Raw genomic sequence first — 12,303 nt, forward strand, 5'->3', positions numbered from 1 at the left:
GGCTTCTGCTGCTGCATCCCATGTCCTGCACCCTGAACCTGGCATCCAGCATCTGCATCCCATTTACCCCATCACTTGTCCCGCATTCCATCTCTGCAGCCCAAAGTTTGCTTCTGCACCCCGTAGCCTATGTCTGTACCCTAAATTCCCTTTCCCATCTCTGCACACCAAATCCTGAATCTGCCAGATCCCGGGTCCTGCACCTGCATCCTAAACCCTGCATCTGCATCCTAAATCCTGCACTCTCCGTCTGTATCTTCTGTAAGAGCCCTGTATAGGGGATAAAAAGTTTCCTGTAGGTTTACCGAAGGGTTACTGTATGGCTACTAAAGGCTTACCACCATCACCCATAGTGATGCACAATGCTCACACCCATGGGATACCCGTGACCCCCAAAATGAGCTGTTTATGACCCAAAGAGGGGTAGGCAACGGGCAAAGCAAAATGCTGTGGGTGGAAGAGAAACCTTTCCTGCAAATGGGACCAATTTCCCACCGCTGCAATGATTTACGTTGTTCTGCACAACACAACCCTCAGTTCTCCACTCCCACCCCCAAAATCCTCACTCCCGGGGTGCTCCCAAAATCGTTTCTGCCTGGAAACCCAAATCTGTGCCCACTGGGAGCCCCCGGGGGAGCGAACCAGAAAACCCCGCCTTCAGCCTAATTATCCCCCGGCTTCAATCTGTGATCTCTGGGACAATTAACGGTGCTTAATCCCGGCTGAAAAGCACACGGGGTCGGGGCGGCGTCTTCCTGCTGCCCCTCGCCCGCTGCCGGGGTCTCGCTCCCGGCTGCAATATAAATATGCAATTAAAAAAACCCCAAAGGCCGCGTTAATTGCTCGGCCGAAGGGGGGTTCCCACTGGAAGAAGGGGAAAACAACAGAAAGAGGCTTTTTTCCAACTCAGTAACCGGAGTCAACAGTGGGAGCGGCGGGTTTGGGGCTGAGCAGTGGGGATGTGCACCACGGGTGGGGTTTGGGGGATGCTCTTTTTTTTGGGGGGGGGGAGGGGGGGAGGAAGGGGTGGGTGCTGCCCCGGGTTAATCCCTGCGCTCCTCTCGCTCCAGCGCTAACAACCCCTGGCAGCTCCGGGCTCGTTAGCGCTGTGAAAAGCAATTAGAGAGGCTGGGAGTGGGGCAGCTGCCGCCCTGAGAGAGGGCAGGGAGGGGGGGACCCCGAGCTGCCCCCACAGCCCCGGGGCGTGGATGGGGCTGTGTGGGGCCACAGAGCTCAACGGAGAGCCCTCTGCACCATCAGTCGGTTCCAGAGTGAACGGAGCTGCAGAACAGCACAGGGCTGAGATTGCTCCAAACCAGCACTGCGCTGCAGCCCCAACACCCCTAAGATGGCACAGAGCTCAGCTGTGTGATCCCACGCTTTATTGAACCCATAAAAGCCGCAGTGGGCGCAGAGCCGGGCCGTCCCCATGGCACTGCCCCGGGGTGCACAGCTCTGCTGGGGGCTGTGGGAGCCCCACGGGGTGAGGAGGAGGAGGAGGAGGGGGGGGGGGCTCAGGGTGGGGGCAGCCACACCTTCTGGGTGCTGACCACGTCGCTCAGTTTGCCTTTGATTTTCAGGAAATGCCGCTTGAACTCCAACCCGTCGCCCTGCATGGGGAGAGCGGTCAGTGCGCCCCACAGCAGCCTCCCGCAGCCCCACACTCACCGCGGCACCCACTGCCACATCCCACCAGCCATGTCTGCACCCACCTCTTACCCTCATGCACTGCTCTGCGCCCCACTGTGAGCTGCTTTGCACCCCCCGTACCCCCCAGCACCCACCTTGGAGAGGCGGAAGTCCACCAGGATCCTGCTCTCCATCTCCAGCAGGTTCACCTTGAAGATCAGCTTGTTGTTCCTCCGGTCCGTGGTGGAGATGGTGACCTGCGGGGGGCACGGCACAGCGTCAGGGGGGCTCAGCCCCATCCCTGCCACCCCCGGCCCGGCCCCACCTGGTTGGTGCAGCTCTGCTTCCAGCCGTAGCCCATCTTCTCACACACGTCCCTCAGGCTGCGGTAGGAGCCGTCGGCGTCCAGCTTGGTGAAGAAGCGCGTCATCCGCCTCACCAGGCGCTGCCACGGGCTCTGCAGCACACAGTGCATCAGGAGTGCTGCAAAGCTGCGCCCGCACCCCACTCCTCAGCCCCACTGTGTGGGTGCAAAGTGGTCCCTGCAGCCCCAAAGCGTGAAGGCGCACCAAGTTGTATCCCCGCTACTGCACATCCGTGTGCAGTGTTAGCAAGTTGCACCCCCTTGTGGTAAAGGTTGCGGGCTACACGCTGGTGCTACAGAACAGTGGGAAACGGCATCCCCAGTCCTGCAAAACCGCACCCCAAACATCTGAGGTATTGCAAACCCTCAGCCCCAGTATTATAAGCATTGCAAAGCAGCATCTCCAGTATTGCAAAGCAGCCCCTTAGGATTAGAAATACTGCAAAGCTGTACCCCAGAGGTTGCAAGGTTACATCCTGGCATTACAAACGCTGCATCTAAAAGGTTGCAATGCTGCACACCAAATCCTAAGGGAGCACACCTGGGAGGAGCCTGGCGTGCCGAGCAGCTGGCTGTTGAGCAGCATGTGCTCAGGGCAGGCAGGCTGGGAGAAGCTGATGCCCTGCACCAGGCGGTCGATGCTGCCCGTGCTGCTGTCCCACAGCGCGCCGCCGGTGCCGGGCTCAGGCTGTGATGTGGAGTAGCTCGCCTTGTCCTCACTGCAAGGCAAGCAGATGAGATTGCAAAAGGGAAGGCTGAGAGGACTGCGCCTCTTTAGGGCTCTGCATACACAAGTAGGGAAAGGATGAGTGTGGGGTTATGTGTGCCTCGAGCTGGTTTATGCCAGCTGTTGCAGTGCAGGAAGAACACTCCCACACTGCAGAGAGGCAGCACGCAGCAGGGAGGTGTACTGCAGCCCGCTCACCCCAGGGCACTCTTCACAGGAGAGAAGTCTGTGTCAGAGCGGATGTGTTTGGGGAGGGCTCCGGGGGACTCGGTGACACCACCTGAGGACACGCGGCCACGCTTTGTGCCTGCAAAGCGAGCAAAAACCCAACACTGTGCACAGCTCGAGCAGGAAACGCACTTTGCCCCGCAGCTCTTACCCTTCTTCAGGGGCCGGCAGTACCAGCGGTCCTTCTTGATGTCGGGGATGGTGATGCGCGCCGTGGGGTTCTCGGTCAGGATCTTGTGCAGCAGTGCTGTGGGGAATGGGGTGCACATAGGAGGTGTGGGGTGGTGGGGGCACCGCTGCCTCCAGCTGCGTACCTAATGGTGCAGAGTCGATCTTCCTCCAGGGCGCCAGGTAGGTCTTCCTCTCCTTCCAGTCGCTGTACTCCTGGCAGCTGTCGCTGGGCTGATCCCAGGGTAGCTCTGGGGGAGAGGGGATGGTGGGGGTGGCACAAGAGATTGGCAAAGGGGGGGCAGGAACGCTGCCTTTCCCCTTTGCTTTCAAAAGGATGCGATGTGCCAAGGTGCACAGCGTGCAGAAGTACTGCTCTATGGCGTGCAAAGCATCCACTGCAGCACCACTGCAACCTCCCACGCGAGGCATCGCTGCTCTGCTCCACACGTGGCTTTTGATCCTCAAAAGCGCCACCACCACCGTGCACATCACACCTCCCCTATGCATCCCATATGCACCCCTCGTGCACCTCACACATACTGCACACCTCATACCCCAACTATGCATCTCGTATGCCCCCCATGCCCACCTCCCGCCAGCATGGCGGTCAGCACCACGCCGCAGGCCCACACATCCACGGGCTCTGCACGGAACTCGGGGCGCCGCAGCAGCTCGGGGGCCACGTAGGGCAGTGTGCCACACATCTTGTTCAGCAGCCGCTCGCGCCCGTTGTGCTTGAAGACGGTGGCCAGGCCGAAATCGGAGATCTTCAGGTTGTCTGGGCGGAAAACAGAGGGAAACGGTTAAGTTAAAGGTGACGAAACGTTGCAGGAAGTCGAGGCGGGGGGCACACCTCGCTCATCCAGCAGCAGGTTCTCCGGCTTGAGGTCGCGGTGCGTGATGCCCATGCTGTGCAGGTACACCTACGGGTGGGATGAGGTCACTGCTGCCACCGCGGAGCACCGCAGCGCGGGCGCTGTCCCGCGGCACTCACCACACCAGCGATCAGCTGCTGGAAGAAGCGCTGCGCCTCCGGCTCCGGCATCCCAATGTCCGGCTCTGCAACGCCAGCAAGGAGTGAGGGCAGGAGCTGCAGCTCCACGCACGGAGCACCGCTCCGACGCACAGCATGCAAAGCGTACGCTCTCGTTCTGCAACGCACCGATGCGGTCGAAGAGCTCCCCGCCGCTGCAGTACTCCAGGAACAGGTACTGCGTGGCCCCCTCCCGCCGGTGCCCGTAGAACTTGACGACGTTCTCGTGGTTCAGCATCTTGTTGATGCAGATCTCCTTCTTGATGTTCTCCGGGCAGTCGGCCGCGCGCTTCATGTCCACGATCTTCACGGCCACGGCCTCCTCGGTGCGGCGGTTCACGGCCAACTGCACCCTGTGGGGCACGGCCGGGGGGGGGGGGGGAAAGGAGGAGGGTGCACCATAGGTGTGCATGAGGTGTAAAGGGCAAGCAGCGGGCGTGCAATTGGCAAGCAATGGCGATGCAGTGCGTGTGCAGAGCAGCATGCAGGTAGCGGGCAGGCAATGCATGCACAAGCAGGATGCAGTGTCCAAGCAGGGAGCACTTAATGGCACACAGCGGGTCATGCAATAGGTGTGCAGAGCGGGCATGCACAGGGCAAGCAAAGGCCATAAAGTGGGCGTGAATTAGGCAGGAGATGCACACACAGGCACACCACGCAACAACCGCGCAGCGTGCATGCAGCGGGCACACAATGACCTGCAACGGCCAAGCGGTGCGCACGCGAAGTGCCCGCGCCGTGCAGGCGGGGGGGGGCACGGGGTGCACGCGGGGAGCGCGGACCGAGCGCGCAGAGGGGCACGGAAGGGCCTCTGCACGCTGCCCCAGGACCTCCCCACCCCCCCTCCCGCCCCGCCGCACTCACTCCCCGTAAGCGCCTTCTCCCAGGGTCTGCACCAGGTCCCAGTCCTCCACGAAGGGCACCGCCATCCCGCACCGCCCCGCACGGGCTCAGCCCGCACAGCCCCGGCGCGCCGCCCGTTCCCGCCAGCGCCACTCGGCCCCGCCCCGCGCTGCGCGCGCACCCGAAGCCCCGCCCCCCGCCCCGCCCCCCCGGCGCCAAAAGCGCCCAAAGGCCGCGAAACCGCGCCGGGTCCGCCCCGCCTCCACCCCCGACACGGAGACCCCTCGGAGCCGAACGGGGAAAACAAACCGAGCACGACTGAGGGAAAAAAAAAGCAGATTTCGGTAATTCCCCTTTAATCAACCCCCGGTAAAGCCGTGATTTCTGATTTGGTGGCTGCTCTGCGTGTGATATAAAACCCCCCCGGCACGCAGCAGGGCTGGGGGCATCCCATCTCCTCCTGCACTTATGAATGGTATAAAAAAAAAGAACCAAAACAACAACAACAACAACAAAAAAAAACCACCCCAAAAACCCATAAAATCCAAAAATATTTCTGCTTCCCAGGCCCAGGTTGGCAGCACGGCTCTATGTCCGCGACAACCCGCGGTTGTCCAAATCCTTCACCTGCAAGAGAGGAAACCCACGGGTAGCACCGCGCGACGCCCAACGCCCTCCCAGCGCTGGCGCGGTGCTCATCGAGGCCTCCTACTTTGTATATCCGGACCAGCCAGTGCTCTGTGGTGTACGCCTCCTCCAGCACATCCAGCTCAAAGTCCTTGTTCCCGATCTCGGCGTTGCGCACGCGGTCGTAGCCCGGCGGCCGCTCTACGGGGACAGAAAGCGGCGCTGTGCCACCACGGCCCCACGGCTGCCGGGGACACGGCGGCACCGCGCACGACACGCACTGGCCTCGGTGTAGACCTGCCCGAAGCGGTAGTAGCACATCTTGTACATCAGGCAGTTGAGCAGCACCGGGGAGCCCTCGCGGTCGACGCGGAACTCGCCGGTGGGCGTGTAGTAGTCGTGCTCCTTGATGTGCCGGCCCGTGTCCGTGCTGCCGCCGATGCGCACCATCCACAGGAACTTGTTGATGTCTGCAAGGGATGGAGGGTGAGCACGGGCCGTGCGGGGGACATGCAGGGTGCTGCGGGCTCTTACCGTCAGACGAATAGCCGGTGAGGCCGCCGAAGATCACCAGCACGTAGCTCACGTCCAGCTCTCTCATGATCTCGTAGGCTTTCTCCTCCGTCGATGCCATCGCCTGCGGGGGACCCAACGGCTGTGATGTGCCGCAGCGCTCCAAAAGCACGGGCGCGGTGTGGGAGCACCTACCTGCCCAACACGGGAGATGTGCGTGTTGTTCCAGGTGTTGTTGTCCACCAGGATGGTGCGGTTGGCCATGGCGGTGATCTGGTAGCCGTAGTCCCACCAGGACATCACCTTGGCGTCCTGCAGCCAAACACCACATGTGCTGTCAGCATGCAGATGGGTGCCAGCACCCGCCGGGGTCGGAGCGCCGTTACCTCGGGCGTGTTGTGCCGCAGCCAGTAGTAGGCCTCCCTGAAGTCATCAAAGATGATTCTGCTGCCGTCCCCGCCGCGCGCTGACAGCACGATGGACGGCGATGAGTACGCCTCGCTGGTCACCCAGGTCGAGTGAAAGGTGTACGTGATGAGGAAGAAAGCCATCACCAGGATCATGCCGCTGGCAACCTGGGGATGCAGATCAGTGTCACTGCAGGAGGGCAGAGAGCACCTCCCACGCGCTCATCCCCACCAGGAACAGCAGCAACGCTCCTCTTCCCCACAGTGAGGAGCTGCCCCAGCACTCACTTCATTTTTGATGGGGTAGGTGGAGTCTTGCTGCTTTTTGCTCTTCTTGTCTGGCCGGCTGATGTCCAGGTTCTTCATGTAGGTGGACAACACCTGAGAAACGCCGATGCCGGAAAGGATGCACATCACCGGGGCCAGCACCAGCATCAGCCGCACCTGCAGGCAACAGCACGGCCATCAGAGCCTGCTGAGCGGGCAGAGCCACACAGCCTGGCCTGGGGCAACTCCACAGATGGGGCACCCACTTCTCTGAGCAGCAGTGCCAGGACCTCACCGCACTCTGGGTGAAGAACTTCCTAACATCTAACCTTAACCTGCCCTCTTTTAGTTTAAAGCCATTGCCAACAAGTTCAGAAAAGAAAAAGTCAGTTTTGTTAAGACCATCTCATCATCCTGCTCGTGTCCTTCTCAGTCCCACAACAGTGCACCAACCCGAGCAGCCCTCACCATTACAGCAGAGAAGTACATGGAGGTCACGCCATACATGATGATAAAAATGCGGGCATCTGAGAGATTGCTGAAGCAGTAATAGAGACCAACTGCAAAGAGGAAAGAGAAACAGGTGAGGTTCACCTTAGCCTGAAAGAAAATCCATCTGGTGGGGACATGCAGCATGCTGCAAGGATGTAATAAACCCAGAGATCACCTCAGGGTCCGACTGCAACAAGGCTGGGCTCACCTGGGAACATGAACACAAGGAGCTGCAGGTCAAAGTAATAGGAGGACCAGGTGGTGGGCTGGTGCTCTGAGACAGAGGCAATGATGGGAATGTTGTTCTTGGCATAGGAAGGATCCAGCAGGGAGTAGAAACGCCCCGTCCATGGGGAGATTTTCCCTAGCAGAGAGGAGAAAAATCAGCATCAGTCCTAGCACAGCCAGCAATGCCAACAGGTTGTCACAACGGAAATGTGCAAGGCTGAATGAGCAATCCTGCACCTCGTTTATCATCTCCATTACTCAAAACTCTTATTTTAAAAACGAAATTAAATGTGATTTTACCCTAAGAAGATTTGTGCCCAACCCAATCCACATGGTGCAAGCAATAATGCAGAAATCACGACTGACAAAAGGTGTGCCCTTCAGCGAGGGACACGGTTAGTGAGAACAGTGGGGCTGGGCTGGGGTTGGACTTGGTGATCTGAAAAGTCTTTTCCAACCTTAATGATTCTGTGATTCTATGACTCGAAGCATGGGAAAGAGGCAAAGCCAGCAGTGAAACATGCTCCACAACATCGCCATTAATGGGATCACCATTAATTGAACTACCTGTGAGCATCAGCACAGCCCCGGTTGTCAGGAGGACAAAGCCAACCAGGGAGATGACGCTCCTGAAGAGGACTTCAAACTGCTGTGGGTTCAGCTTGCTGCGGAGGTAGTCCACAAAGGCATGGATCTGGCACAAGCCAAAGACGCCCAGGGCAGCCATGTGCTCTGAGGAGAGGACAGGCTGCAAACAGGGGACAGTGTGATCAGACACAGGGAAACAGCAGCTGAGTCACTCCAAAAAGACCTCAGCAAAATCAGTGCTGAAGTCATGACCGGCTGAAGTCATAGGAAGCCATTCCCTCCCCGTGGACATGACAAATTTCACATCAGCCTTAATTCTGATAGGAATGAACATGAAAAATGAACTCTGAGAGCCTTCCTTGGTGTAAGTTCTCGTCCAGCTGAAGTTTCCAAGCCCACGAAACCTGTATTCCCCATTCCAGGACAGTAAAGGTGACAAAGAGGCAACTGCTTCTCTTGACAATGCTACACTTCCTACTGTACGGAGATGTGTGCTGGTGAGAGCGTTTCCTTCATGGAAAATGGAACTTCCAAGATTTCCTGAAAGAGAAGCAGTGCTGGAAGGCCTCACCTGAAAGCCAACAAAGGAGATCTGCATTGAGAGGATTGTCCCCAGGCAGTACACAGTGCAGTATGCAACATAGATCCTGTGTGAGAAGCGGCCAGTCAGCATCAGCACAAGGACATGCAGTGGGATCAGGTTAATCAGGAAGACATAGCCACCCCACGAGGAGACCTGGCAAAAGGAAAATGAAAAATACCAATTCCAGAGCTGGACAGACTGCACGGTGGGGTCCAACAGCACATTCTGTTTTCTTGGGATCATGTGCTCTCCCCATAAAGGGCACCCTGAGCAGCCCCAGCTGCCAGAAGCCCAGACTTATCAGATATCTGGGTGCCAGGATAAAGGAACGCTCACCATGTAGAAATAGGCAAGAGCACACATCGCTGCCCAATAGATAGAGCCAGTTTTCACAGCCTTGATCCACATGTAGTAGGTTAGCAGCATGCAGAAAATGGCAATACCTGGGTGGAGAGACACAGCGAGGTCAGAGCAAGCTCATATCACCCTGAATGTCAGTGTAACCTCAATGTCAATATGCACCAGAGCATCTGACTACGTTAAAATATATATATATTATATATATAAAAATCTGCCTATCTTGCTGCTGCTCCACCAGAAAGAACAGCACTTTGTATGAATAGTGGGAAAACAGTTCTGTATCTGATTGCAAGATTGAAACATGATAATGTTTAGCAAGCAACAGCTTGTGTGATTTCTAGCTCCACCAGCTACCTCTTAGCAAAACAATGATTCCTTACGTGGTCCCCCACAGCCCACACAGGGGAGAGGAACCTGGCTTCTTAGAGGTTTCCCTGCTCTGAGTGCTACAAACTCACCTTCGTTATCGTAGGATCCGGCAACAGAACGAGAGATGTACCCAGGCACAACTGCAATCATGGCAGCAGCAAGGAGCCCTGCGCCCGCATCCTGGGGAGCACAGCCAGAGGGCAAGAGAACCATCAGATCGTGGCTCTGCATGCACAGATACGCCTCAAAGGAATAAAACCTAACGCTGAAATGGTCCTCCCCATACCTTGAGCTCTTTGGTGAGGTGGTAAGTCACAATGGTGGTGAAGGAGGAGAAGAGGGGCGCCAGGAAGACGCAGACGTTCCGGATGTCGATGGTGATGTGGAAGAAGTGCAGCACGTGGTAGATGGCTGCCGAGGTGATCATCAGCCCTGTGGGACGGACGTGGCACTGTCAGTGGGTTGCAATTGGAGCAGGGCAGCCATAAAAGGTGGGAAGGATGGAACAGACAGGAGCTGCTGCCTTCCCAAATCCACGCCCTGGCAGCCCCGCATTGCACAAAGTGTGTTCTAGCACAGCTGAAGCCTGCTGGCCTACCTGGATAAATGGTTCCACCAATAATCCTGCCCAAGGGGTACCATGCTCGGTCATCAAACCAGTTGTGGAATTTGTAGAAGCCTTCCTCTGCCAGGAAGCGGGTTGTGCGGTAATTAAAGTACCTGCAACAACACGACCACCTCTGTGTCCAGACACAGGTATAACAACCACTCACAGACTGCTGAGAGTAAACACAGCCCAGCAAACAGCACCCAGCAGCCACTGATCCCGAAGAGGAAAACCCACAGGATGAGGGGAAGACACTTACGGGTCAAATTCATGGATGACACTTTCAAATCTTAGGACAGAAAAGAGTCTTGTGGAGAAAGCTGTAAACACAAAGAAGAGAAGAATGAGTTTTCAAAGGAACCAGTACTGAATGAATAACAGTGTGCACTTGGGTCACTCTTTAAGGACGGATGGGAGCTTGGTGACCTAAGGAAGAACTGAAGGAGGAGGGCAGTTCCTGGGGTCCTACATACAGACTTACACAGCACAGCTGCCATGGACAGGATGAGGAGCTTGAGCAGCGTGTCCTGCTTCTCATAGGAGAGCCGGAGGAACCCCAGCTTGGTCATTGTCACATCAAAGGCAGGGAACAGACACCTGAAAACCTAAAAATGGGAAACGGAGATGATCAGAGAGTAGGGCTGGAACCCTGCCGTGTATCTGCTGCCTGCCTCCCTCCCTCCTTCTCTCCCTCCCTCCCCCTTGAACCTGGCTCCCCAGAGCCTCACCTGATCAGTTGGCCCAAATCTTGGCTGAGGCTTCAACTTCTTTCACAGAGAGCAGAACTTCTTTGGGGCAGATGTGTCTGTTTCTCTGTGTGCAAAACAAGATAACCCTAAGCTTTCAGCAGCTAAAGAACCAAGGCTGGTTCTTCTTGGCTGAGCTACAAGAGATGCACAACAAACCCTCTGAGGTTCCAAATTACTGGTCTGAAATGCACACATCGAAGAGGTTTGCTAACACAGATCTGCACAGGCAGCTCTTGAGGCACTGCATGATGCAGATGTTTAATCTGACCTCCTTGGGTGGAGGAAAAAACTGAGAAAATGTGATGTTAGGTACCAAGGAAGTGAAACTGCAGGCAGAGATTAATGATTTCATTCTCTGAAAACACCCAGATTTTTTAGAAATGCTTTCTTGCCCACTCAAATTGGAAAAACAAAAAACCCCAAACTCCTACAGCCTCAGTCCCAGAACGGGCTGATAAAGCCACAGTCCATATCTCTGAGTTAGAAGGCCACATGAGAGCTTATTTGGACAGGCTGAGATTTAGAAATAACAAAGTGCACCTGAAAATCATTTTGTGACCCAGCAGCGATTCTGACCTCCAGCCACCTATCACAGCCTGACACAGAAAAAACTCGGTGCTGTAATTTTTTCTGGGCTCCCTCGGGGGTAACAATGAGCAGCAATAAGGACAGACCGCAGATACGTGCGGCTCCGGGCAGGAACACCTCTGTGCCCTGTGCCCGTTGATGCCCACAGCTCCAGGGGGCGCAGGGCGGGTCCAAGCAGTGCCCGGTGTGGGGTAAGAACGGGTAAAAGCCACGCCTGGGCCAAGCAATGATGTCCGGGCCTCAGTGTCAGCCCCCTCCAGCCTGACCGTGCCCTGACGTGCACCCACAGCTGCACGCCACGCAGCTCTATGAATGCTGCAGGCCATGACAATCCCACAGCCCCAGACCCGGCACCCCATGACCCCACACCCCCACGACCCGGGGCTCAGGTGTCCCATAGCCCTACAGCCCCTCGCACCGCAGGCCTGGCGCCCCACAACCGTGCAGCCCCAGGCTCGAGTAGCCCATAACCCCACAACGCCTCTCCCCATAGGCCCAGCACCCACTACCCCACGGACTCCCACAGCTCAGGCTCGGCACCCCATACCCCGCACCCCCACGCCCCCCAGGCCTGACATCCCATGACCCCACAGCTCCCCACGCCCCAGGCCGCACTCCTTACCCCTCAGGCCTAGCGCAGCGCAGGCCCAACGCCGCTCAGCTCCCAGTACCCCAGGCCCAGCCCCCTTCCCCGGCCGCCCCACCCACCTCCCCCAGTCCCGGCGCGCCCCCCCGCGCCCCCGGCCTTCACCTGGGCGCTGCTCTCGGCCCCGCCGCCCCGTCCATCCGCCCCGTGCGGCTGCCCCAGCCCGCCTCACCGCTCCGCCGGCTTCCCATTGGTCCGATATGATGCCACTCAAGCAACGCCGCCGCTCATTGAGCGTAACGCCGAGACCGGGATTCACACGGAGCATTCCGATTGGCGGAGCG

The 12,303-nt window shown here is 57.6% G+C and overlaps 2 protein-coding genes across 4 annotated transcripts; both read right to left on the minus strand.

Annotated features, from left to right (window-relative positions):
- Window positions 1-1,367: 1,367 nt before the first annotated feature.
- On the minus strand, window positions 1,368-5,161 carry CHEK1 (checkpoint kinase 1). 2 transcript variants are annotated; one of them, XM_015297941.4, is made up of 12 exons: window positions 5,017-5,161; window positions 4,282-4,505; window positions 4,114-4,178; window positions 3,973-4,042; window positions 3,709-3,897; window positions 3,263-3,367; window positions 3,100-3,195; window positions 2,919-3,000; window positions 2,535-2,712; window positions 1,955-2,086; window positions 1,785-1,886; window positions 1,368-1,610 (listed from the first exon to the last, which is right to left on the minus strand). In XM_015297941.4, the coding sequence occupies exons 1-12, from the start codon at window positions 5,079-5,081 to the stop codon at window positions 1,515-1,517; spliced, it is 1,404 nt and encodes a 467-aa protein (XP_015153427.1). In that variant the 5' UTR covers window positions 5,082-5,161; the 3' UTR covers window positions 1,368-1,514. The 2 variants fall into 2 exon arrangements, with proteins under 2 accessions (XP_015153427.1, NP_989676.1); NM_204345.2 differs by having other exon boundaries at window positions 2,919-3,027.
- A 173-nt stretch (window positions 5,162-5,334) lies between these two features.
- STT3A (STT3A, catalytic subunit of the oligosaccharyltransferase complex) lies at window positions 5,335-12,178 on the minus strand. Of its 2 annotated transcripts, none has more exons than NM_001318991.2 (19): window positions 12,125-12,178; window positions 10,765-10,849; window positions 10,518-10,641; window positions 10,296-10,356; window positions 10,028-10,149; window positions 9,716-9,861; window positions 9,519-9,609; window positions 9,037-9,143; window positions 8,689-8,853; window positions 8,097-8,277; window positions 7,510-7,665; window positions 7,278-7,369; window positions 6,831-6,986; window positions 6,522-6,710; window positions 6,331-6,447; window positions 6,157-6,259; window positions 5,904-6,092; window positions 5,708-5,823; window positions 5,335-5,622 (listed from the first exon to the last, which is right to left on the minus strand). In NM_001318991.2, the coding sequence occupies exons 3-19, from the start codon at window positions 10,603-10,605 to the stop codon at window positions 5,584-5,586; spliced, it is 2,118 nt and encodes a 705-aa protein (NP_001305920.1). In that variant the 5' UTR covers window positions 10,606-10,641; window positions 10,765-10,849; window positions 12,125-12,178; the 3' UTR covers window positions 5,335-5,583. The 2 variants fall into 2 exon arrangements, with proteins under 2 accessions (NP_001305920.1, XP_015153590.1); XM_015298104.4 differs by having other exon boundaries at window positions 11,996-12,178.
- Between the last annotated feature and the right edge of the window lie 125 nt (window positions 12,179-12,303).

Source organism: Gallus gallus, chromosome 24, assembly GCF_016699485.2.
Source record: "Gallus gallus isolate bGalGal1 chromosome 24, bGalGal1.mat.broiler.GRCg7b, whole genome shotgun sequence".
Lineage (NCBI taxonomy): Eukaryota > Metazoa > Chordata > Aves > Galliformes > Phasianidae > Gallus > Gallus gallus.